The sequence below is a fragment of the Ambystoma mexicanum genome, chromosome 4p (assembly GCF_040938575.1).
Source record: "Ambystoma mexicanum isolate Mex_15411 chromosome 4p, UKY_AmexF1_1, whole genome shotgun sequence".
Taxonomy (NCBI): domain Eukaryota; kingdom Metazoa; phylum Chordata; class Amphibia; order Caudata; family Ambystomatidae; genus Ambystoma; species Ambystoma mexicanum.
Window position 1 is genome coordinate 976,323,258 of NC_090927.1, and position 27,958 is coordinate 976,351,215.

General features: G+C 47.1%; 1 protein-coding gene across 2 annotated transcripts in view; it reads right to left on the reverse strand.

The window, feature by feature from the left end:
• Positions 1-27,958, reverse strand: part of AFG1L (AFG1 like ATPase) — a 2,086,687-nt gene that overhangs the window by 109,955 nt on the left and 1,948,774 nt on the right. For both annotated transcript variants that reach the window (XM_069606550.1, XM_069606549.1), the window contains exon 12: positions 256-369. In XM_069606550.1, the coding sequence (XP_069462651.1) occupies positions 256-369 (114 nt within the window). The remainder of the gene's footprint in view (positions 1-255; positions 370-27,958) is intronic.

Sequence of the window (27,958 nt, forward strand, 5' to 3'; positions counted from 1 at the left end):
GTAGGAAGAAGCAAATGAGGCAAGAGGAGTCGCATAAGGAGGCTGGTACATTAGTACAGCATTCTGATGGTTAGGAAGGTGGGCAGTTTTTTAAAAGAGTGAAAAGTGAGATGTGGATGGATTTTAGGTATGTTCAGGAGGTTCAGACTGGGAGTGGTAGCCACGAACTGCTGAAGTTTGAGGTTGCTGTATAACAAACTCTACTTGCACAACATAGTATGTTCTGCACAAAAAGATTTTAAAAAACTGCTGTACCTGGCTCAGCCCCAGATCATCCATCAGCATTCTACTTTCATTGTGTGCACTGCCTCGGTTGTCTTGCATAAATAAGCTTGAAAGAGGAGTGGTAGCAGAACAGATGACTCTCACCTTAAACAGAGATAAATCATGTCAAACAGAGTTGCAGTATCACGTACAGAATTTAAAGGGTACAACAGCATGCAGTGCTAGTTTCACCAATAAAAAGCCATACTTGCTTGCAGTTTACGTTTTTCTAAATAACTTGTTTAAAATTCTTCTTTAACCATCTTTCAATTAACCCTGAAGCAATTAGAATTATTTTTACTACATGCATGTCCCTACGAATATGTGCATGCTCAATGTAAAGGCATTTCCTCTTATGTTTGTGCCATTATCTGGTTTCTCTATGTAGGTGACATTTGTGTTTATTTTTTATTTTAATTTGCAATGTGTTTTAGTTCAAATTTAACTTTTCACATCAAAACAATAAATATTAATATGCAAGATCCAAAAATATAAAAATATTATCTTTACACATAAATATCAACATTTCCATCACCACAAATCAATACATTAAAACATACAATACGTAAGACTTAATATCGACCAGTACATCAATCTCGTACAGAGTTTAAAAGGAGCAAGTTACTTACCTGGAATGCCTGTTCTCCAGCATTGGTATCTTTCATGGATTCACATGCTCATAAAAACGATTCTATGTCATTACATAACAACAACCAATGGGAGGAGGTACAGGTCTCAACAGAAGCAATTGAAACTCACTTCTGGAACACTCACCTCAAGCAAAAAGGTTGCTAAGCACCGCCTGGCTGACGCAGAATCCCTATCAACGCAGTAGAATTTTGTGAAAGTGGTCCTCCAAATAGCAGCCCTACAAATGTCAAGGAGGGAAACACCAGACAGGAACGCCGTAGAAGAAGCAACGGCTCTGGTGGAATGTGCCTTTGGTCTAGCTGGCAGCAGTCTGTTCGCCAGCCGATGACAATATGAGATGCAGCCAGATATCCACCTAGAAATGGAAGCCTTTGAAAGGGCCCTGCCTTGTTCAACAGGTCCAAATGTTACAAAAAGTTGTGAAGCTTTGCGAAAGTCTTTTGTGCGTGCGACAAAATTTTAAAGGACGAGCAATGTCCAGTGAATGCAACGCTCTCTCTGCCGGAGAGGTGGGCCAGCCAAAGAACCCATGAAGAACCAGAGGCTTGTTCAGGTGAAATGCCGATGGAACGTTCAGCATATCTGAGGGATGAGTGCGCAGGACCACCCTCGATTGATGGAAAGTCAAATACGGCGGCTTGCAGGAGAGAGCTTGCAACTGCCCCACACATCTGGCAGATGTAATAGCGACCAGAAACACAGTCTTTGATGAGAGAAACTTTAGAGGATATCGATGTATAGGCTGAAAAGGAGGGCCCACAAGCTTGGAAAGTACCACAGTGATCTCCCACGCAGGAGCTGGTGCTTTCACTGGAGGGAATTTCCAGAAACACAACAATGAGGAACTCCTTTAACCAGCCTATCAGACTACAGGAAAAGCTTGCCTGCTGTGCGAGTATGGTGAGAGATATGCGCGAGATGGACCTTTATGGACGGATGTGCCAGCCCAGCTTCAGCCAATGATAAAATATATGGCAGTATTTGATGAGCGTTGATTCGAAGAGGGTCAAGCCCTTGTGAATGACACCATATAGTGAAACGTTTCCACTTATGCTTTTAGTAGGAGAGAGTGGACAGAGCTCTAGCCTTTTGCCAGAATATTTCTGCATTCCAAAGGTAATGTGAAGTTTCCAAATTCGAGGGCTGGAGGAGCCAAGCTGTCAACTTCATGGACCCTGGGTCGTGGTGCAGAATCGACCCTCCTTCTCTGGAGAACAGGTCCAGAAGAGGAGGCAATCTGATGCAAGGTGCCACTGACATATGTAGAAGGTCAGAACACCAAATGTGTCGTGGGCATGCCGGAGTAATGAGAATCATCTTGCATCGTCTCTGTTTCAGTGTATTGATTACCCATTGAAGAAGCGGGATCTGAGGGAATGCGTAGAGGAACAGGCCCTCCCAGGTCATGGAGAAAGCAGGAGGTGTTTACATCTCTAAGACGGCCGCCTGTGTTCCTTGGGTGATTCTCGAAGGCCAGCCTCCCCTCCAGTGAGCAGCCTCCTGCCCATTGGCCCGTTCCCCACCTTCCTGAGCCTATCGGAGGGTGGCAGGTGTAAGACGGCCCTCCCTGGAAGGCTTTGTGAAGAAGCCCACATCTTTGTCGATTTTCAACCACTCGTATCACATCAGGAGCTCTGGACCTCTGCAGCTGGTCACAGCACCCTCCAGCAGAAGCCGCGCAGTCCTCGTGAGGTATGCCAACCACCGCCTGCATTTAAATATAGGAAATATCTTAGGGCTATTCTTAGCGCTTTAAGCGCGGTAGCCACGACATTCCCTCAAGCAAAAAATCGTTTGTTTCTGCAAGGCATTCGTGCTGCATAGATTGTGTGCTGCCCTTTTTCTGTTGGCAATAGCGCCGCACCGCCATTAAAACACACGAGGTGTTTACATGTCTAAGATGGCTGCCAGTGTTCCTTGGGCGATTCTCCTCCTTTCCAGTGAGCAGCCTCCTGTCGATTGGCCCGTGCCCTAGCTTCCTGAGCCCATCGGAAGCCGGCAGGCGCAAGCCGGCCCTTCCTGGTAAGGCCCTGAGGGCAAGGCCAGCAACTTTCCTGAGACTGTCCCGAGCTGACCAGAGCCCAGGGCCATACCCCCTGCTCGTATCCCATGGCGCTGTGAGATATCCTTGTCTTGTCTAACTTACTCTATCTGCACCCTCTATATACCCACCTACTCCAACAGCTCTCTCCATCACCCTTCCTGTACCTGCCATGTGTTCTAAATATTATTGTATTAGACTTGAATGCTGCTTAGCACTTGCAACAGCGCACAACCCTAGCTGTGCCTGTGTGCCTTGCAACCTGGTGAACAACCTTACCATGCCAACTCCTCTCAGGCATTTCACATTTATGTGTCCTTTGTTTATGCATTTGAATTTAGTGCCTCACTGCTTTCATTGCTAAAATCGAATTTAGGTATCCCTGTTTATGAATTTGAATTTAGTGCCTCACTGCCTTCATTGCTTAAATCGAATTAAGGTATCCCTGTTTATGCATTTGAATTTAGTGCCTTTTTCTCTCTCTGCAAAAATCGAATTTAGGTATCCCTGTTTTTGCATTTGAATTTAGTGCCTCACTTCCTTCATTGCTAAAATCGAATTTAGGTATCCCTGTTTATGCATTTGAATTTAGTGCCTTTTTGCTCTCTCTGCTAAAATCGAACTTAGGTATCCCTGTTTATGCATTTGAATTTAGTGCCTCACTGCTTTCATTGCTAAATCGAATTTAGGTATCCCTGTTTATGCATTTGAATTTAGTGCCTTTTTGCTCTCTCTGCTAAAATCGCATTTAGGTATCCCTGTTTATGCATTTGAATTTAGTGCCTTTTTGCTCTCTCTGCTAAAATCGAATTTAGGTATCCCTGTTTATGCATTTGAATTTAGTGCCTTTTTGCTCTCACTGCTAAAATCGAACTTAGGTATCTCTTGTCTATGCTCTTGCTCACACTGTACTCTCAGGTCACCCTTATGATTGCTGACACCTAGTCTACTTGAGGCACTTGTATCTACTGTGCCGCTCTGGATATTGTCACTATAGTCCCTTCTATGAGACCCTACCTTGACTAGTGTGAACAACATCGTAGGCATCCTATTCAGATAACGAGCACTAACACCATGCACGTCAGTGTGCTCCTTCTACTATACCACACTCTAGCCCTACGGGCTGCCCATGTCACGCAGTCACCGACTACAACAACCTTCCCCTTTGGGGCCAAACCCGACCAACCACCCAATAGTCCGGCCTGCCCGAACCTACACTTTCAGGCACAGCCAACTCTGACCGTGACACCTAGAATGAGCCCTGCAGCAACCACCGCAGACTTACATTACTCTAGCAACCTTATTAACCAATACCTTAATGACCCAGTGCTGTGGCTGGAACACTTTGCCAGGAAACCCACACCTAACCAACCATGCCCCCTCTCTCTTAGAAACAAGAGATTAGGCACCAGATTCCGCCTTTGACACTCCCGCAATAACATCACCAAGCGAACTCCACATTCACCACCTGATTCACCCTCTTCTACAGCCACATGCAACTCCACCACCACAGAGGTCAAACTGCCTGTGTTCAAGGGCGCCCTTATCAACGCTAGATCTCTCACAGCACACGCATTAGACATTGCTGACCTTATCACCACCTCTGACCTTGACTTCATCGCTATATCCGAAACATGGCTACATGCTGCATCCGGGGCCTCACTATCCCTGGCCTTACCACCGGACTACGGCATCACGCGTTGTGACCGTACCACTACCCATTCCAGAGGCGGTGTTGTGGCCTTCATCCATAAAAACGCTCTTTACCTAAGAGTGGTACCTGACTACAAACTTGAATCAGCCGAGTCGCTGTCAGTCAAACTATCACTAACGCCTAACCAAACATCCACCCTGCATCTTATCTATAGGCCCCCAGGTACGGCACCAATCTTTGTCTGTGAAATATCCACTCTCCTCCTTGACAAAGCTAAAAATAATTCACAAACAATCATCCTAGGCGACCTTAACTCAGGTCTCGGTGACCCAAAAGATCCTGTCGCATAGATCTGGAGAATATTCTAACTGACTTCGGCCTCACCTTGTACATTCAAGAACCCACCCATATCAAAGGCAGAACCCTTGACTGGTTAGCCGGCTCTAACTGCAATATTAAGGTTCTTGACAATACCCCTTGCTTATGGTCTGACCATTACATCATAACTTTTAATATCAAAGCAAATCCGCGAACTACCACACTGATAGCCCCAGCGCTCCCAACTAGAAGCAAAAAGGACATAACTAAGGAGAAACTCCTCCCACTGTTACTTGCTTCACTCAATGCGGCCACCAACTCCTGCTCTGACCCCACTTCCCTAGCAGACACTTATAACCAAACTATGCTTACGGCCATAGACTCCATAGCTCCTTTCAAACTCAGGAAGACTAAACCACAAGCACACCTCAATTCATGGTTCATCCCTCAGTTAAGAATGCTCCACAAAGCTAAATGCTGTACTGAAAATCGATGGAAAAGCCACCCCTCTGATGAGCATAAAGATGGTTTCCTTCTTGCCTCACTTACCTACAAAGATGCTATCACCACCGCAAAAAGAATCTCTTAACAATTGCATTCTGCAAGCTGATTCGAATACAAAAGAACTCTTCAGAATCCTAAAAGAGCTAGAAACTCCAGTCTCCCCCCTAGACACTTGCACGAAAGATAGTAAATGGTGTGCTAACATTCAAGCAGCCTTACTAAATAAAATCTCTACGCTACAATCTAAAATTAAAATCAAGCAGGACAGCCTGAAGCTCGACAATCGCTCACACTCCCCGGCCAGGGCCCTCCCTCCAGACACTGCTAACACCACACCATTTGCCTTCTCACCACTCACTGTTACCGAGGTAGAAAATATCATGCTGAGAATCAAACCATCTAACTGCCAAGGTGACCCCTGCCCAGCTCCCATTATTAAGGACTCTGCACATGACCTGGCCCCATTTATTACGGCCTTTATCAACTCCTCCTTTAAAACAGGTATTTTCCCGGACAACCTTAAGGACGCTTGGGTGATCCCTATGCTCAAGAAACCATCCCTAGATCCTAGCATACCTACTAACGACCTACCACCACGGTCCCGTTTTTACTTAAGATTCTAGACCGTGCAGCATTCCTGCAGATCCAAGATTACTTGGAATCTAACAACTTGCTAGGTCCACGACTATCCGGATTTCGCCCTAGACACAGGATCGAAACCACTTTAATAGACCTAAAAACCCAAATTGAGGTATTGAAGGATCAGGGCATACTAGCAATGCTACTACTTCTCAACCTCTCAGCCGCATTCGATCTGGTCAACCACCAGATCCTATGCAGGCACCTCCACTCTGCTGCCAACTTCTCGTCCTCTGCTGCAGCATGGATCAAATCCTTTTTGAGCAATAGATCCATGAGGGTCTTTGCCCCATTCGCAGCCGCAGGCCCTTCCACTATTCACTGCGGTGTTCCTCAGGGATCTTGTGTGTCACCCACACTCTATAACATTTTCACGAAACCTCTCTTTGATGTGCTTGACTATCTGGGTGTCTCCTACACTAATTATGCGGACGACACCCAGATACTCATTCCCATCACAGGTGACTATCTAGCCGACACCAAGGCCCCCAATGAAGTCTACCTGGTCATCCAACCTTGGATGGCCCAACATCAGTTATGCCTAAACGACGACAAGACGGAGCTCCTGATCCTGGGCACCGCACAACGCCTGAGCAAACTAGAGCCGTCCTATCAATCATTCACCATACGAGTCTCGAAAGATACAAAATTTCTACCTTGACGCCACCCTATCGTTATCCCGACAAATAAGTGCAGTCAGATCTGCCTCGCCATACACCTGCAAACTTATAAAAGTTTTCAGACTGTTTCTTACCACCCCTATCAGTGTTACACTAGCTAGAACCCTCATTATGGCTAAAATTGATTATTGTAGTGCTCTTTACCTAGGCACCAGCTAAGTGAACCTGAATAAACTCCAAACTACCCAAAACAACGCCATCCGGGCAGCACTAAAAATTCCCCGCAACCACCACATTTCAGAATCTAGAACTAATCTAAAATGGCTACCTGTCAAGCAGAGAATTTCACTAAAAACTCTCGCCCTTACGCACAAATGCTTGGCTAACAAGGCCCCGATCTACCTCTGCAGTCGGTTGTCGCACCACTCGACTTCCCGACCACTAAGAACTGCCCAGTCCCACTGTCTATCGATCCCTAGGTTTAAACTGCAAAAAGCGGGGGGCTCAAGCTTCCCTGTCCTAGCCTCTAAGCTATGGAACTCCCTCCCCGCTACAATCAGAGCAGAAGACTCATTCAACACATTTAAGGCCAATACCAAATCTTGGCTGTTCGACCAACTTTAAGACATGTTTAGCACCCCTGTCTTACATGATCTGACCTACCGACCTACGTTACTTTATACATCCTGCGGTATATCCTCTGTTAAGCCTTTAGCGGCACTGAATCCACTGTATTATTTGTAGATAGGAACCTTGTTAATACTTCTGTTAATGTTAATTTCTGTAATATTTTATGTCTGTATGTATGCATTTCCGTAACTTTGTACAAATTGCGCCCTGTTGCCTCCGGGTCTGATGGTTTGCGCGATATAAATAAACAAACAAACAAACAAACAAAGCGCCACCCTGACTCCTCCTTTGGGGATACTTGCTGGCAAACTGGTCGCATTTGCAGTTGGCCGTTGTGGCGAACAAGCCAATCTGTGGGCGACCCCACCTTGAGAAAAGACAAAGGACTTGATCTTGACAGAGGCCCCATTCGTAGCAGGACCGCAGCTCCCTGCAGAGGGAATTTGCAATGGTCTTGAGGATCCCTGAAAGGTGAAAAGGAATGAGAAACATGGCCTGGGAGAGTGCCTAGTGCCACAGCGTCTATGCCTACTAGGACAGGACCGGAGAGCGTGTCCCTTCATACTTCCTGATGTCGAACACTGTAGTGGTATAGTCTGTGAAGATGCAAACTACCTTGCCTTGGAGCTGGTGTTGGAAAGATTTGAGAGCTCGGAGCTCCAACACATTGATATGTAGAAACCTCTCTTCCAGCTGTCAGAGTCCTTTAGTGTGGAATGTTCCAGTGTGTGCTCCCCAACCTTTCAGGGAGGCGTCTGTTGTCACTGTAGACTGATGTGCCAGCGGGCGAAAGAGAGCGCCTTGCATGAGGTGTTGCAGATGAGTACGCCAATGTAAAGCCTGGCAAAATGCTGGGTTGAGCGAGATCTTGTCATTCCAGGAGCCAGACACCTGTTTCCACCTGGGATCTAGGAACTCCTGGACAGGTTTCATACACAGTCTGCAGAGAGGTACTAGCGGGATGCATGAGGACATTATCCTGAGTAATGACTTGATTGAGCAAACCCTTGTCAATGAGAGAGGAGAGGGGATGAATCTTGTGAAGAATGGCTATGACCCTCTCCTCCGAGGGGGTTGCTAGACACTGCAGCATATTGAGTTGTGAGCCCAAGAACAGGGCGCTCTGAGATGGTGACACGCAGGTGTTAGGCAGAAACCTGTGCAGTTCCCTTAGGCACCACTGCAAAAGATTTAGGACTACAGGTGGTTGACAGTAAACCCAATTGGTAGCAGTCTGTACCACCCAGATTTACCTGGTAGCTGTGGCTGAGCAGTCAGACTTCTCTCAAGATGAGTTAGGCAGTATATAGAGTATACACAATAGGTACAGAGATACAGTAGCACAAGCAAGAACTGACCAAAGCTTTGGTGCAAAAGTATATAATTATTTATTTAATGACACACTTGTGAATTACACTAGCACAAAAAGAGGTAAGTAAATTCAACACACAGTCACTATCATATATATACAACCCTGATTACTTATTAGACAAGTCTTAGTGAGAAACACCACTTATTTTCAGACAGCGGTGAGTGTTTAACCTAAAATGGCACTCTAATAAGTTATATAAAAAGGGAGGGAAAAGGCAGAGTTATGAAAGCACACAATTTCAATACTTTTAAAAGAACCACAGTGAGGCAGGTTAGGCAAAGTCTACTGGAGAGCAAGGAAGTTCAAATTCCAGGCCCACTCTTAGAGAGAGCAAGAGAAATGTGTCCAGGATCACACAGTGGGGTTATGCCCAAGGAGACTTTGTAGATAGTTCACAAGAGATTGAGATCAAGTCAGGAAAAGTTAGTTAACAGGCCCCAGGCTAACCCAGGTTAGAAAGTCAAGGATTTACTGTCACCCCGAACGATCTGTCGCAAGGGAAGCCAGGCGGGACACAGTCGGCTCGGCTTCTCCCCCCTCGGATTCTTTAGGTCCTGTGGCGACTTCTGAAGTTCCAGTCCCCAAAGCCCTGCTTTTATGCAGAAAACCCCCCTTCATCAGTCCTAGCTGTCACTCAAACATGCTAAGTGGTGAGCCGGGCGGCTCACCACTGGGCCAATCACACCAGAGTGCGACTTGAGTTGCCAAGGCAACTCAGTCCAGGGTGCCTAAACCCCCTCCCACACCCCCTGGAATACCCAGACAGAGTGGCACCTCTTTTGGAGGCTTCTGTGGAGAAGCCCGCCAAAAAGTGGAACAAAGGGCTCGACTTGGGTTGAAGTCACAGAAGCTAACACAAACGCCATTTTGGAACAGAGTTTTGGCAAAAAATACCAACCGGTGAATTTATATTAATTTAATAAACCGGCGGTATGTTCGAGGCTATATTAAAAAGTGGTAGCCTCGAACAATGGGAAAATCCCATAGGAATATATTTGCGGTCGAATATAAAAAGTAGTATCCACTGCCACCAGCCAAAACTCGGTCGGGGGGGACTGAACAGTGCCCCCTCGAACAACAGACCCCGGGGCAATCGAATTTCCCCGACCAGTACGTCCACAATATGATGGTTTGTACTGGTTCTGTTCACAATTTAAGACTATTAAAGCCAATGGTGACTTTACATGCCCTGGGAGACAGTAGTCAGTCCCAGGGTATGGAGTCTATGTTTGGGGGTCGCTACGACACCCCTGGGTTACTGCACGGAGGGTGCTGTGTAACCCACATACCAAAAAACATATGAAGCCCTATGGGGTAAAGGACCCCATAGCCCATACAACACATACAAAGTCAAAGGAACACCTCAAATCATGTCTAAGAGTGGGAGAAAAAGAGTCTCACTCTTAGCAGGAGAAAAAATAAAAACCCCAGAAAATCCAGCAAAGCTGCTGGGGGACTCAATAGGTTTGGGACATTAGCCTTTACAGAGAACTCTCCCTAACACCGCCCCCCCCAGACTAAGGGACAGGAGGATTTAATCCACTCCTGGATGAATCTCATACCTCTAGTCGATGGCATACATCCTAGAGAGACCATCAGCATTTTGGTGATGACACCCTGACCTGTGTTCAATGGTGAAATCAAACCCTTGCAGGCAGATTGACCATATCAACAGTTTTGGGTTTTCCCCTTTCATTTGCATCAACCATCTCAAGGGTTGGTGGTCAGTCTGAATGACAAAAGTAGAACCATACAAGTATGGCCTAAACTTCTTCAGTGCCCACACAATAGCAAAACATTCTCTTTCAATAGTTGCCCACCTTGTCTCAGGATCCTTCCGCTTTCTGCTGATGAAGCAAATGGGGTGCTCCCTACCTTTCTCATCCAGTTGGCTGAGGACTGCACCTATACCTACATTATAAGCATCTGTCTGCACAATGAAAGTTTGGTGATAGACAGGAGCTCTCAATACTGGTGCTTGACAAAGAGCTTTCTTCAGGTTTTCAAAGACCTGATTGCATTCCTCATTCCATTTGACCTTCTTAGGGAATTTTGGAGAGGAGATTATATTCAGTGGAGAAGCTATGGTGCCATAGTTCTCTATGAAATTCCTGTAATACCCAGTGAGGCCTAGGAAGGCTCTCACCTGGGTTTGAGTAGTAGGTGTTGTCCAATTTTGCACAGCTTCAATCTTACTGAGCAAAGGCCTTATTTCTCCACCACCTACCTCATGCCCAAGGTAGACCACCTTACTCTGACTAATTTGGCATTTACTTGCCTTTATGGTCAGATTGGCCTGTCCAAGAGCCTGCAAAACATGTCCTAGGTGTTTAACATGCTCCTTCCAGGATTGGCTGAATACTGCAATGTCATCCAAGTATGCCATGCAGAAATCCTCCATCCCAGCCAGAACCTGATTTACCATCCTTTGGAATGTTGCAGGTGCATTTTTCAATCCAAAAGGCATAACCTTAAATTGGCATAAGCCAACTGGGGTAGAGAATGCAGTCTTCTCCTTGGCATGGTCTGTCAGGGCTATTTGCCATTAGCCTGACGTAAGGTCAAATGTGCAGAGGAACTTGGCTGAACCAAGTCTATCCACCAAGTCATCTGTCCTTGGCAAAGGGTGGGCATCAGTCTTAGTGACTGCATAAAGAGCTCTATAGTCCACACATAATCTCAATTCTTTGGATCCTGCCTTTGGTACTAACACAACTGGGCTAGACCATAGACTAGTAGAGGGCTCAATTACCCCGAGAGCAAGCATCTTCTTGACCTCCCCTTTGATGTGGGTCCTTACGTTTTCTGACATTCTAGATCCTCTGCTTTTGACTGGCAGACAGTCACCAGTGAGTATATCATGCAGTCCCCAAGGGGTCAAGCCTGGTGAAAGTGAGAACAGAGAGGCAAATTGGTTTAACATAGCTTTGCACTCTTCTTGTTGCTCAGGTGTCAGATTTGAAGAGAGATTTACTCCTTCAATCTTTTCATCCAAGGGTAAGCCTCTGCGGAGATCAGGGAGAGCTTCACTCTCTTCTTCATCTTCCGTTGAAGCTAGAAGCAAGGCTCCTACTTCAGGCCTGGAGACATACGCATTTAGTCTGTTGGTGTGGAAGACTCTGGGAGCCTCCTTGGGATTTCCCAAGTCCACCAGATAGTTCACCTCTCCAAGTTTACCCACAACCTTGAAGGGTCCCATCCATTTATCTTGCAAAGCTCTCTGCCTTGTGGGGATCATAACTAGAACTAGCTGGTCTTGAGTGAACTCAACCATGTTAGCCTTTTGGTCATGCCAAAGCTTGTCCAGCTTTCAGGTTATCACTAGCTTCTGCCATCATTTTTCACATTCTCCTTCGGAGACATATCACATAGTCAGTCACTCTGACTGGCTTGGGGGAAGGAGCACTCTCCAACCCATCCTTAATCAGGGCCAATGGACCTCTGACGGGATGGCCATAAAGAAGTTCAAAGGGAGAATAACCCACTCCCTCCTGAGTGACTTCTCTATAAGCAAAGAGAAGGCATGGCAATAGAAGTTCCCAATTTCTTTTAAGGGGATCTTCTAAAGCACCTATCATGCTCTTCATGGTTCTATTGAACCTTTCTACCAACCCATTTGTCTGAGGGTGGTAGGCGGTAGAGAACTTGTAAGTAACTCCACAGGTTTTCCACATGGCTTTCATGTAGTGGGACATAAAATTTGACCCCCTGTCAGAGATTACTTCCTTAGGAAACCCAACCCTGGTAGAAATACCAAGGAGGGCCTTAGCCACAGCCGGAGCTGTAACAGTCCTCATAGGAATTGCCTCAGGGTACCTAGTAGCATGGTCTACTACAACAAGGATAAACCTGTTGCCTGAGGAGGTTGGGGGATCAAGGGGACCAACCATGTCAATCCCTACCCTCTCAAATGGGACTCCCACAACTTGGAGAGGCACTAAAGGTGCCACATTCTTGGACCCAACCTTACCAGAGGTCTGGCAGGTATGGCAGCTCTTGCAAAACTTATCTACATCAGCCCCCATTTTTGGTCAATAAAAGTAGAGTGAGAGCCTTTCCTTGGTCTTCTTGAAACTCAAGTGACCAGCCAAAGGAATCTCATGGGCCAGTTGCAAGAACTGTTGTCTGTTTTCTTAAGGTACTACAAGCCGCTTGCAGTCTCCAGGTGCAGACTCAGTTGGTTCACTGTAGAAGAGGCCATCTTCCCAGTGCAACCTATACTTCCCAGGCTCTTGCCCATCAGCCTGAGAAGCAGCCTGTTGGCGAAGACCTTCCAGAGTTGGACATTCTCTCTGTCCCTTACTGAAGTCTGCCCTGTTGGGTCCACCTTCTGCCAGTAAAGAAAGAATGTAGCTCAGGATGATCAACAGGATCCAGATCTCCAATGAGTTCTTGGCCTTCCACGAGCTCTTCTTCAGAGACTAGCTCAACCATACAGGGTTGTACCTCCCTCTCAGCCTCAGCTGGAGTTACAGGTGTAACTTTGGACAACCTAGGGGAAGTCCTTGTTGGAAGCACTGGAGTGCTTGCTGTTGGCTGTTTCCTGGAAGTCTTGGGTTTCCCCTTTGCTTCTTTTTGTTCAGTGATAGCAGGTTCTACCTCCAGCAGAGTAGGAGTGATATCTTTCTTCATCATCTCCTGGGGAATACCTCTCATGGTTCTCTCCCTTGCAGGTCTGGTGAGCTCCTGTAACCTTTTACTAGGAGGTCTGGGGGTATGTGACACTACTCCAAGAGTCTTCAGGTCATTACCCAACAGAACCCTTCCTGGTACCTCACTTTGTATGCTGACAGGTATCTTCACAGTCATGTCATTACACTGGATGAGAACTGGTAATTGGGGAAGCATCTGCACAGGCCCTTCAGCTAACTTGGTTCGGCATTTGGGTGCCTTAGCAACATCCTCAGCCTGAAAAAACGATTTATCCACCACAGTTATGCTGGCCCCAGTGTCCCTAATGGCAGGAGTCTCCTGACCATTCACCTGGACACTGTCCTTATAATACTCTTTAGTATTATCGGGGATAGAGTTATAGACATCTAAATTCTGTTGTTCCCACAGACCCAGAGACGCTAAAGAAGCACTGGCTGAGACTCCAATGGGTTCATCAGCCAGCAGTAGAAAGTTTCCACTTGCCATTTGTACTTCCTCCTCTGGAGCGAAGGCTAAGGAGACAAGCTGGACCCCTGAAGGTTTACCCTTACATCTGGGATCTCCTTTCACATGGTCAGGCGAGCTACAAACATAGCATTTACCAAATGCTTTCTGGAATGGTGGCTTTCTCTGACCTCCTTCTGGTTTACTACCAGAAGGTACACTACCCTGATTTGGTTTCCCTTGTGGCTTACCCTTATTGTTTTGTTTGGGGCCCTCTTTGGGATTGGAATTATTAGAATTCTCTTTGGAGTCCATTTTTGGCTGTTTCCCCTCATCCTTTTTCTGAGTTACCCCAGAGTGCTTGTGAGTAGCCCTGTTGGCAACTCACAAGTCAGCAGCCTCAGCTAGTTTCCTGGAATCTAATTCCTTTGACTCAGCCAAGTGCTGTCTGAACTCAGGAGAGCAGGCATCATAAATTGACTCCAACATCACAAGATTCTTCATTCCCTCATAAGTGTTCACTTTGTAACCCTTAATCCATCCCTCTAAGTTCTTCAAACTTTCACTCACCCAGGTAGCCCAAGAGGTACCATCATGCTTTTTGAGGGTCCTAAACCTCTTAAGGTACCGGGAAGGGGTCTTCCCAAATCTAGCTGTCAAAGCTAGCTTCACACATTCATAATCCTTCTTATCCTCCTCCCCCAACTCCATTACCACATCAGTTGCAACAGGGGGGAGCCTAGAGAACAACCAGGAAAGTAACTAATTTCCTGTAATGTTCTGGAGCCCATGTTTATACTCAAACAAACTCAACCAATCCAACACATCCAACTTAGGCTCATACATACCCACCAACTCCTTAGGCATCCGGGGTCTTTTGGGACTGGAACTCCTAGAGGATTCGGAGAGAGAAGCACTTTCCACAGACATTTTTTTAATTTCTAGCTCATGGTTGAGCTCCATTTCTCTGAGCCCTAGTTCTTGGTGCCGTTGTTCTGTTTGAGCACTAATTCTTTTGAATTCTAATTCAAGCTTCATCATTTCTAGTTCCATATATTGGGGATATATTCACCTAACTGTAAAAAGTACAGGTCGTGATAAAAAATAAAAGAAAAATGTTTGGGGATCCATAAAAATGGAAGGAGAGGTGCAGTAAAGAGAAATCTTTCCTAACAGAAAGGCAAAAACTAGCTGACATGAGAGGCCAGCTAGCCCACAATGGGCCGAACCATAGAATACCCCACGAGGGGGTGGATGCAACACGAAAACCAGAAGGCCAGAAAGGCCATACAGCCCATGAGGGGCTGAACTAGAGAATACCCCATGTGGGTGTGTGTGCAACACGAGAAGCAGATGACCTGAGATTTTGGATTGCCCACAGGGGGCTGAGCTACAGAATACCTTACAAGCAGGTGAAAACCAAACAGTACCCCGAGAGCATGAAGAGCTAGATAGCCCACGACGGGCTAAAATTAGTGGAAACCCAGAGGAGGTAAAAAGACAGAGCAAGGGTTAACAAGAGACTGAACATAAAAAGAGAGCAACAAGGACTCACACATACTGTTGTGTCAGACAAGAAACAGGTTTATAGATCCAGCTACTCCAGTGTGGACATAAACTGTTTGAATTGATAAGAATGCTTGCATGGTGGGTCTAGGGCAACCTTCTCTAGGAAAAGAAAAAGACTCATTGGACCCAAATAGGAACTGTATCAACAAGCCTGGAGCCTGAGCGAGAGAGAGAGCACCTAACACACAATTGGGTGGGCGGCAGAAACCAGCCACCAGAAACCAACTAGAGTGGGAGCAACCTTACTTAGGCAAAGTGTATGTTGTTTAGCTTACTAGTGTTAGGAATAGAGCATAGACTGGACTAGGTTTGGCCAGAGGGTGGCGTTTTTGTGAGCCAGCTTGACAAGCACAGTTTATTGTTTTCTTTGAAGTTGGGGAAACCCATCATCATAGCTGTAGGGATAGTTGAGGCCTTCGTTACTTTCATAAAACTTGTTGAAAAATATCTTCTTGTTCATCCCCTATGTCTGACTTACCACAGTCTATATTATTCTTACTAGTGCCGATGGTGCTGGCTCTTAACGGAGAGTATAATGTAACAGCATCATATGGCGATCCCTTGCCTCCTGCTAGTTGCATGGTTGGGGTAGCAATGACCTCCTGCCCATGTCACTCCCGGGTCCATCATAGCGCAGCTTGTTGCAGCACTTGCCCCCCGCCCCCCCTTCCTCCCTGTGTCCATACCATCTACCTCTATGCCTAGACAGAGGACCTTATCCCAGAGCACTTATTGTACTTCTTAAATGCAAAATTCCTTTGGAAACATAGTGCTTGTTTTCATGAATACAAATCTTCCTTTGATGTCTGAGTAATGGAGTGTGGGCAACATGGCAATGTTTGTAATGTAATTGTGAATGGAAGGATAGAAAGAAGGATGGATACAAATCCTTACATAACGTGGCTGTACTAAATAACCACTAAATAACCACAAGCTAAAGAACCACAAGCTGTTTCATGGAGTTAGGAGTGGTTTTATGAAGTCTGTTAGTTGGACGTGTTTCAGGAGTTCATAGGGGTCACATTCTGTTTCCTGGCTTCCTTGTTCTATGAAGCACCTGGCTTCAGTTGAGCTGCTCAGGGGATTTGGAGAAGGTTTTGTTAAGCTGGTCACAGGTGGCACCCAGACAGTGCTGTGTTGTCACAGAGGTATTGCAGCCTTTCCTATTTGATACATTGGCTACACGTGGGGTTAAGGCAAAGGGCCTAAAGGTGGACTTGGGCATTTATAGTAAACAGCTGTAGTGAGAACAGGGTCAGATAGATCAGGTTTTAAAGATTCTCTCTAGCTACCAGTCTTGCTGGGCATCCTGTGTTAAAACGGTACTGGGAGAGTGGTGGTCAAGTCCGGAACGAGTGGGATTCATTTTTACAAAGCAGTCTTGCATGTTAGGGGCTGTGAAAAGAGGGCTAGGCGGTTTAGCATAGAGGTACAATGATAACAGATCTGAACTGATAATGGGGAGTAGTTTTCTTGTTTGAGGGTAACTTCTAGGTTTTTAACCCTAGCATAATCCCCCTCCTACTATTTTCCTTATTGATGCTACGCAATGTAGCTTTTTCGCTCCCTCCCTTTCTTCTATCCTCTATCTACTGTGCACAAGCATCAGAATCCAAAAGTCAATTTACATTGTGGTGTGCGCAATATAGATGACAATATTAAGATGATTATTCAGGAACAGTGCTTTGGATGTATTCTTTACAATCCATGATGTGATAGATGACAGGTAGGTTTCTATGGTCAGTTACTGGGCTGGCTAGTTGCTAGATGAGTAGAATATCATTTGCATAGGTTTGGAAGTGGGAATCCTGGTCACCTGCAATGTTTTAGAGGGTCAATGGTAAAGGACAGCAAGCAGAGACAATATGGGTGATCCTTGTTGGAATTCACAAGAGCGCTGCCTGAGCAGGTTCTCAGTAGTTGGAGGAGTCAGTGAAATTGGTTGAACAAAGTTTTAAACAGCAGCAGGGCAGTATCCATGACTCTCGCCACTTAAGAGAAGAACAAGTTACTCTCTTACCTGGTAACGTTCTTTCGATGGGATGGTCTGACGACGTATTCCATATCTATGACACTAATCACCACAGCTGAGCTGCTTCGGAAAATTTTGCGTCGTCTGCATCCTGCGTCGATGACGTCGATACGCTGTCCTCGAGGGCCTCCGTCGAGCCAACGTCACCGGATGTCATAAGTAGGACGCATGACGCCCTTAGCCTCAGTTGTAGTTTTTTCCCCAGAACCTGTGGCACCAATCTACTGCCAGTATGACCACAGAAAGCCTTGCGGAAACGTAAGCTGCAATCGCATAAGAAATTCTGTAGCGGGGTAGCCAGGGAGGGAGCGATATGGAATATGTCGGACCATCCCATGGAAAGAACGTTACCAGGTAAGAGATTAACTTGTTCTTTGAGGGGATTGGGTCCTCCGACGCATTCCATATCAATGACAGACTCCCAAGCAGTACCAACGTAAGGAGGTGGGAAAAGAATTTAGAATATACAAATTTATAATGTCCAATCAAATCGCAGAGTAAAGGACCGCCTTGCCAAAGGCCAGATCCTGCCCATGGGAAGAATCTAGGGAGTAGTGACGTACAAAAGTATGGACCGAAGCCCAAGTGGCTGCTTCACAGATGTTACGAATAGGAACACCCCTCTGCAGAGCAGTAGAGGCAGCCATACCCCTAGTCGAATGGGCCTGTAAACCTACTGGAGGGTCCTTACCCGCCAGGCGGTAACATTCAGAAATTGCCAAGATAATCCATCTAGACAAAGTCTGCTTAGTCACAGCTTGTCCGAAACGCCTTCCAGCGTAACCAATAAAGAGCTGATCGTCCACTCTGACCCGGGACATGCGTGAAATGTAGAAGCTTAAAGCTCTCCTAGGATCCAGCCTATGGAGCCTCTCCTCTTCCTTACCAGGATGTTGAGGAGGATAAAATGCCAGAAGAATAACCTACTGGCTTAAATGAAATTTTGACACCACCTTCGGAAGAAAGGAAGGACGAATTCTAAGGACAACACTGTCGTTATGAAACACAGAGAAGGGTGGCTTAACTGAAAGTGCCTGTAACTCACTCACTCTGCGAGCGGGAGTGACTGCAACTAAAAATACAGTTTTAAGGGTTAACAGTCTCAAAAGACAAGAATGTAAAGGCTCCAATGGAGCACCCATTAGAAACTTGAGAACAAGGTTCAAATCCCAACCGGGCACCTGGAAAGATGACGGAGGGAACACATTAGTGAGCCCTTTTAGAAACTGAGAAATTAAAGAAATTTTAAAATAAGAACACTCCTCAGACGTATGCTTAAATATGGACAGCGCCACCAGGTAACCTTTAACGGTACCCATTTGCAAACCCCTGTGGGCTAAAGAAAGCAAAAAAGTCAGAACCACAGGAATGTCACATGAAAAAGGATCCACATTCTGAACCCTGCACCAGTCGCAGAACTTTCTCCAACGGCAACGGTACAGGGACTTTGTTGCCGGCCATCTGGCCGAAAGCAACACCTTCATCACGTCTTCAGGGAGGTCCCAATCCTTATACCTCAACCTTTCAGAAGCCAAGCATGAAGGTTGAGGGATCTGACCTCTGGATGGAGAACCTGACCCCCTCCCGTGAGAGCAGATCGCCTCGGTAGGGAAGACGACGTGGAGGGCAGATGGACAAGTCGAGAAGGTCCGGGTACTACGTCCTCCGGGCCCATGCCGGAGCAATGAGGATCATCCGGGAACCAAACCTTCCTAACCTCGGCAACACTTGCTTGATGACGGGGTCTGGAGGAAACGCGTACAGTAGTTGGAAGGACCACTCCACTACGAACGCGTCTCCTAAGGCTCCTCTTGGAGGAAATTCCTGCGAGGAGAACCTTTCGCACTTCCGGTTGACACTGGAGGCGAAGCGATCCACTTGAGGGGTCCCCCAAAGGGTGAAGATCTCCAGGAGAATCTGCTGAGCCAACTCCCACTCGTGAGAGATCACGCTCTGCCTGCTCAGAGCGTCCGCCGTGTCGTTTTCGTCTCCGGCCAGATGAACTTCTGAGATCGAAATTTCCTGCTGGATGGCCCAGAACCAGAGCTGCATCACCTCCCTGCACAGAGGAAGTGACCTTGCCCCCCCTTTTTGTTGAGGTAGTGCATGGCCACTGTGTTGTCCGTCAGAATTAGGACATTCTTTGCTCGCGCAGTCGGCAGAAAAGCCTTCAGGGCAAACCTGACGGCCCTCAGCTCCAACAGATTGATATGGAGTCTGGACTCCGACTGAGACCTACGACCGCTGACTGTCAGCTCGTTGGCATGAGCTCCCCATCCCGTGAGGGACGCGTCCATCACAATCGTCACCTCCGGCCAGGGTAGCCAAAACGGAGCCCCCCTCATCAGATTGCCTTTGACGGCCCACCACAGAAGGTCCTGGGCGACCGAGGGCGGCACCTGAACGGTGTCTGACATCCTGCTGGAGGACCGTGACCACTGGAGCTTGAGAGCCCATTGCAAGGATCTCATCCTCAACCTGGCCTCTGGCACCAGAAGAAAGCAGGATGCCATGAGTCCGAGCAACCTCAAGAACTCGAACGCTGGGAGACTATGGGCATGCTGAAACTTGTGCACCATCTGCCGAATGTGGTGAGCCCTCACCTGGGGAGGAAAACACTGCCCCAGGGACATGTCGAGCACTGCTCCGATGTACTGGAGCCTGGAGGACTTCAGAAAGAGTAACCATCTTGAGCTTGTCCTTCCTGAGGAGTTTGAACAAACCGCGCAAGTCCATGTTGGGTCTCAATTACCCGTCTTTCTTCGAAAGCAAAAAATAAGGGGAATACCATCCCTTGTTCCTCTCCGCTACAGGCACCAGTTCTATGGCGTCTTTCTCCAGCAGGGATTGAATTTCCTGCGCAAGGAGCGGATCCGGACTCTTCAAAGAGAGATTCCCTGGTGGATTGTTGTGAGGCCTCTGCCGGAAAGGAAGACAGTAGCCGTGGCCTATGATCTCCAGAACCCACACATCTGAAGTAATGGCACGCCATTCTACAAGATGCTGCGCCAGCCTTCCCCCAACTGGAGAAGCATGGGCCTCATGACTGAGCTGAAGCAGCTGCGGCAGTGCCTGAGGGCATAGAGGCAACTGCTTGCACAGCCTTGTCACCTCGAGCACCTTTTTTTCCACCTCTGTTTTCCACCTCTGGCACTCCTACGGTTGCCCCTTTGACTTGCAGCTCCTCTCGATTTACTAAAGGACGAGTAATATCGAAAGGAACCTCCCCTCCATTGCTGTCCCCTAGGACGAAAAGGCGGAGGTTGGCGAACTGCAGCGCCCAACGACTTCGCTGCAGCTTTGGCGGTCTGCAACCTCTCAAGACTCTCGTCAGCCTTGCTGCCAAAAAGATGTTCACCATCAAAGGGCATGTTGAGGAGCCGGGCTTGCACATCAGGAGCAAAACCCGACTTCCGCAACCATGCAAACTTGCGTATTACGGTGCTCGCTGCCATGGACCGGCTGACGCAATCAACCATGTCCAGACCCGACTGAACGGATTCACACATGGCATCCTTGCCATCCTGCACAATAGCAAGGAAACCATCCTGTTCCTCCCCTTCGGGAATATGATCAGCTGCTAAGGAAATACAGTTCCACAGAGTGTGCGTGAAACGAGACAAGGCACAAACGGAGTTCGCAGCCTGAAGCGCCATACCCCCAGAAGAAAATACCTTCTTCGCCCAGCCATCAAAACGTTTGTTTTCCCTATCAGGAGGGATGGTAGGGTACGACGCCTGCTTTGCTGGGGACATAGCCGCCTGCACCACCAAACTCTCCGGAGTAGGGTGCGTGGTCAAGTAGCAGGGGTCGCCACTGGCTGGGTGATATTTCTTCGGCAAGGACTTGCTCACTGCCGGGAGACTCTCCGGAGAAGTCCAAGCCGCAGCCACCCTTCTCTGCAAGGCCATATGGAAAGGCAGCACCGGGTCAGTTGGAGGACCTTGGTCCAGGATATCAGTCAGGTCATCCTGCTGAAAATCCCCAGGGGGCAGACCACCCCAGGTAATCCGTGACCCTCGACATGAGGCGCCGGTATGAGGATTCGGCATGCGTGCCAGGCTCCAGCCTACCAAACTCCACCTCCGGAGAGGTGTCTAGACCACTGGCGTCGTGCAGCGACTGACGCAGGTCCTCAAGTTAACAATGACCAGAAACAATGTCAGGAACCACTGCAGGAACCTCACCTTCCTAAGACCCCTCATCCACCTCAGAAATATAATCCAGAGGCTGGAAGGAGGGTACAGAAAAAGGCACAAAGATATGTTTAGTCTTGGCCAGCGCCTTCCTGGGGGGGTGCCACCATGCCACGGGGCACCTCCGACAAAGCCACCTCAAAAGACGTCGAGGGCGTCGATGGAATCAGCGTCGACGTCGAGCGCGGCACCGACATCTTCGACGGCGTCGACACAGGCCTCGAGGGCGGAGCCCCGAGCGTTTCTCTCGACAACCTGGGCACCGATGGCGTCAATGACTTCCTCAGAGGCGGGGCCTCGAGAGAGTCCATCGACGACCTCAGCGCTGCCGGCATCGATGTCTTCCTCGAAGACTTCACAGGTTCTCGCTGTCTCGAGGGCGTCGAGGACCGGGACCTGGAACGGGCATGTCTACGGCGACTATCCTTTTCCGACCGGGACCTCGAAGGCACCCAGTGGTCGCGACGACTGCTCGAGCCCGAAGGCGAACGAGCAGCGTCTCTAACACGGCCACGACCGGCGTCCTCAGACGGCACGGACGGACCGGAGCCCTGCGATTGAAAAATCCCCAGCATCTCCCTTCGGAAGGAATCCCATTCCTCAGGAGTGGAATGCTTGTTGGGACAAGCAACCCACCGACGGGCGGAGTCCTCGGAAGAGGACGGGGAAGGCGACCTGTGACAGCGCTTCCTGGAGTGCCTCGAAGAGGCAGAGGAATGGCGCGACCGACTCCCAGACCGAGAACCCCCGGACTCACAATGACAATGCGGAGAGTCACCCCTCGAATCGTCTGTCGAAAGACCAGTGGAACGGGACTTCCGGGGTTTGGCCACCTTACCGACCAACAGCTGCTTCTTACGCTCTCGCAATGCCTTCGATGTGAGCGATTGGCAGTCGACACAGTCGTCCGTATCATGGTCCTCCCCGAGGCACCAGAGGGAAGCGTCGTGCGTATCCGTCAGCGACATCTTCTTAAACCTGGACCGCGGGGTGGAAGAAGCCGAAGACATCATACAAACTCAATGGAGAAACAGGTTTGAAGAACCGAAAGAACAGGATTCAGTAGAATCGAGGCACGTCGAGATCTCCGAAGCGAACACGTTCGCGGAAAATAATGGAATTGAGGCTAAGGGCGTCGTGCGTCCTACTTGTAATATCCGGTGACGTCGGCTCGACAGAGGCCCTCAAGGACAGCGTATCGACGTCATCGACGCAGACGCCGAAAGATTTTCCAAAGCAGCACAGCTGTGCTGATTACTGTCATAGATATGGAATACGTCGGAGGACCCAATCCCCTCGAAATAACACATCAGGCTTTAGTTTTAAACTGTGTTGGAGGCCACAAGAAGAACTGAAGCACTGGCATACATGTCTCACCTTTATCTACCGTTTCAAGGAACTTACCCCAGACCTTTCAGACAGTGGCTTTATAAGACTGATTGTCAAGATGAGCCTGGGTGGAGATGGAACTGTTTTGCCAGAATAGTGGATGTATTGGGGAGTATGGTTATGTACCTATAGTTGTTGGTGATGGCTGGTAAAAGGCAGCTTTTACTGAGATGTGGTGTGAATGTTTGCTTGCTTCAGCATGGTTGGAACATCCCTTTTTTGGAGGACTGTTGTATTAGTTAAGATATGGTTGGGGTCAATACGTCTGCAAAATCTGATGATTTTATTGGTTACATTGCTACCGAATTCTAAGAAGTTTATTATGGTAGTTTTGGTGATCAGTATGAGATGGGAAGAAGGGACTCGTAATTGGTTTTCAGAGTGTTATTAATTAGTATTTCGGGTGGTCGCTTTGCATTTCTGTTGAACGTCATTGTGGATTTTGTTGAATAAGTTTGAAAAGCTCATAGCAAATTGCTGGGATTCCTTTGCTCAGGGTTACAGTGTTTAGAGCCTAAAATGATTTTCAATAGGTCACCGGGATGGTTTACATAATGGGGGGAGTTTTGAGGCAAAATGGTATTGTTTGGCATAGAAAATGTTTGTTGCATTCAGATGACGTAGTCTTGTTCTGCTTGAGGTCTTGAGGCAAATTCAACACTCTGAAGTATCTGAGTAAACCTTTTCGTCCATTGCAGCTGGTTGCTTTGAAAAAGTTAATCCCAAGTATGTAGTTTAATAGGTGTTGCTGATGAGGGAGTGTAATGCCTCTTCTGGAAAGGTGCTATGTTGCAGAACTTAGAATATGTTGTTAAGAATAGTATTTTTAAAAGTGTGAACTATGGGTTATTTACATATTTCGCCCACCGAGGGATTGCTGCTATTTTTGCTTGTTTATGAAGTTTAAAAAGTATGATAAGGAAACCAATGTCAGGGTGTTCTTTACAAAGGAGATCAACGCAGTTCACAGCATTGTATTAGGGGTCCCTCTAGGTCTCATAATGAATAAATTACCAGTAGTCCAAACAGGAGTGCACACTGGGTAAGAAGTAACACTGTTTATTACAGCTGGGTGAGCACAAATCAAACAGCACAGTGGAACAGAACTCGTTTATGAGAGCTTACAAACTGGCTCACAGCGAACAGTGGTTTTATACCATTAATACAATGTTTGCTTAGTAAGATACAGTTGCACTTAAAGATTTGCGTCTTCTCGTTCCCAAGAAGTTAACTGGATGGACTACGTCATACCACTATAGCAAGGTATACATTAGTTAGACATGATTGGAGCAAACAGACCAACCCCCTTTCAGCCCATCTTCTCCCCGTGTGGAGCAAAACAGCTTCCTGCTCCATCCCACAAATAGTTTCCAATTAATAATAACATAATTGTGCTGACCTCCAGGACTTTATTCAACTCCATTGGCCAGCACCGCAAAGGAAGGAACACTATACACCCTGAACTATTGGGAAGGGGGACATTCACATGGCACCTGCAAGATAGTAATTTAGCAAACACTACTGTGGACATTCTGAGGGCTTGTTACTTTTCAGGGATGCCAAAACGTACTATGTGATTGATGCTTTTCGAAGCACCCCTCCATTCCACATCCTCGTTCCCAAACCCGCTAGACGTGGTGCGATTTGAAACTGCCTTGGTGCCATGTGAGTGACCTTTGTGTTAGGTTGCTTTTCCCCGAGCTCCCATAAAATGCAGTCGGACTGGCTTGCCAACCTTGATTACATCACTGGGTGCTGTTCCAAGCGACTGCAGTCTGCTGGAGCCAAGCGGCCTGGAGTCAGCTCCCCCCCCCTCAACCGCTGTGCACAGACAATGCATTTGCAGTTGGTCTGTGATGTGAGGCCCACCTGTGATACCCCCAGGAAGTGAGCTTACCTGCAGTTTAAACCACCCTTGCCTTTACGTGGCAGGTTCCCCTGTGCCCATATTGTGTTATATACAGAGTGCCCCCCCCTTGTCTCCCTTCATGCATGGACCTTGGGGCTTACTACAGTTTCCTGGAGCCCCTCTATTTTCCCCGTCCCAATATATCACTGTTATTCCCGCAATTGGTAAGTGTGCCCCCCCCCAATCTGGCGCTGAATTAGCACCTTCATTACATTGTGATTACATTCTGCTAAAAAATCAATCTGGTTGGGGCGGTGCATATGGATGTGTGGGGTATTTTACATGAGGAAGTAGTCCCTGGGCATTGCCCTGCTTATTATAGTATGAGGCTATGTAGGTCTTCAAGAAGTTGGTCGACAGGCAGAAGTTTCTGAGCAGAAGAACTCTGTTTCATTGCAAGTGTGAATGTGTCAGCATTAGGCATTTTGGACTGTCAGTGTCCAGCAGAAGAGCTAGTGGATGTCTTGGTTGAAGTTGTGGAGTGACATTTCCCAAGAATGGTACTTTTGGATTGCTGTGAAAGACTGATGAGGTTGAGGTATAATTAGGAAATGACTGCAATACCATCCAGTTTCTGGCTCAATGTGCTCTGCCTGGGTTGCCTGTATGCCAGGTTGTGCCAATTATATGCTGTGCAAGACAATCGATCTTGTGGTGGAAGTTAATGTAAATGGGTTTTTTGTCTGCTTTTTTTCCTTCTGCCCTGAGTTTGAAAGAAGTGCGTGGGGAGAAGTTGGATTGATTAAAATGTCGTATTGCAGGAAATCTTTATAGCAAAAGAGTGGGTGCCATTAAAGCCAAATTGGTTTGTGGTTGGGTACCTGTGGGCTGTCTTCCTTTAAGTTGAATGGGGCAAAGTGTGGCTGTGAGTGTTATACTGAAGGCGAGCATCCTTAAGGGTGAGTGTCGGTGTGATAAATGAAGAGCTGTCCTACACCTCCCCTTCAGGAAAGGCAAAAAGAAACCAATTTGATCTACCTGATGCCTTCAGTGGCCTCTCAGGGAGCGACCAGCAGTTGAGGCACTACCATTTTTGGCATATCGAAGGTGCAGTTGCAACTGCAAAAGCTGAACACTCTTGTGATCTACATCACGTACGTAAAGCACCATTCTAAACAAACGAAATGGTGCCTCGAACACAGATGTGCTTCATAATACAAACATACTATTGTGAGTAGCGTTTTGCCAGTTACCTTCAGTTTCTGCTGTTCTGTTTTACCTTTGTCTGGTGATTGTATGTTCAATATTTTTGGGTAACATTTATTGGGAGTTGTTGGCCACAAACTGTTTTCTGAATGCTGGATTAGTCCATTGGTTTCGGCGACCAAGGACATTTGGATGGATGAAGGAAATGTAAACAACTTAAACTCAGGCTTTGGAGTCCTACAGTTTTCCCGGGACTGTTGAAGAGGTTTATCTTCCGATCTGATCCCCAGAAATGGCTGTTAATCCCTGCCACGAACATTCGTTTTAAACTATTAGCTTGGAGCCCTGATGCCGTTTGGGTCCGGCCCCTCAAAACTTATTTTTTCTTTTCTCCCTGAGAACAGGAAACTGGTTCATCTAGTCTGTGGGCGTTAACAAGACTATCAGAGCCTCATAGCATAGGTATTCTGTGTTTCTTCTGATCAATTAAGGTAAGGTGTTTGAAAGTGGGAAGGAGTGGAAGCATTGAGAATCCGCACTGCCTGTTTTAAAGTTATCTGCCTTTTTCTTGTAGCCCTGGGAGAGAGCCTTTTGGAATCCCTATGCCTTTTTCGTCTGCCTCCTCTGCATAGGTGTGTTCCCAAAGCCTCTGAGGTGAGGTCTTGAGCAATGTCCGCCACGGCCTAGGGCTATTCTAGGGCAAGATGGTGACAAAAGTAACCAGTATATAGGTAGTGGGTGTGGATGTTGATGTGGCTGACTGGTAATGTATATAAAAACAGTATAGGTGAGAGACTGGGGAGAATGAAAAAGTGGGGAAGTTAAGTCAATCATGTAGTGGAAGAGTGGTGAAGTTAAGTCGATCATTTAGTGGAAGAGTGGTGAAGTTAAGTCGATCATTTATTCAAGTTTTTGGGTGACTGCTTGTTATAAATTTCACCCATCGTTTGCCATATCAAAGGTAGTGACTGCCGTCTATAAAATTATAACGATTTTTTTAGGTTGATATTGTAAATTGCATTATGCATATATGCTACTCTTCAGGGTGCAAACATTTTTTTATGGCTGCCTACTAGCTTGCAACTTGAATATTTGCTCCCTGCTACTGCTAAATACTATGTTATTTGAATTGGATGCTTTCGATAGAGCAAAATCCGTTTAATAAATGAAATCACCACCAAATGGATCCACAAAGATCACCTAAAAATGGCCCGAAAAATTCACGCAGCTATTGTTACCCAAATAAACATGGTGAACACAAAGTGTGCAGCCGACAGGCTTGTCGTGGCAAAGCGCATATTGCTGGCACTGACCAACATTGCCTATATTAAATACAAATAACAGATTGTGCACACTTGTCTTCGTATTCGGACCGTCAGGCAACACGTATCTCTGACTTAAGAATGCAACTGTACCAGTGTGATCAATTTGACAGAATACTGCACAGAGAGGAGTGCTACTTCCATACAGGTGATCAGCAGACCTGAAACACAGCCCATTGTTATGTTTCAAGCATTAAGGAAAGGGAAACGAGGGGGTCGTCAACTCTGTGCACAATGCAAGTGCCTGACAAGCCGTGTAGTCATGGTATAGGGGTGGTGAATAGAGAAGGAGCCCTGACCAATGATTCCTGCAGTCTGGAAGACACAGCCGGAGAAGCCATCCAAGCGACTTGAAACTCCAGTGTGTGCCCAACACTGAAAGCATGTTTAATGAAAAGGAAGGAAGTGGGGACACAAACATCACCATTAACACCCAGTGAGACCTTCTGGTCCACAAAAACAGGTCGCAAGGGTAGCCAATGTGTGAGAATTACTAACGAGAATTAAGACTCTTACAGCGACAGGGAAATTGTCCTGAAAAAACAACGTCTTTCTGAAGCAAAGCCAGAGAAAGTCCCACATGAGCTCCAAAGGCCAGCTGAGGG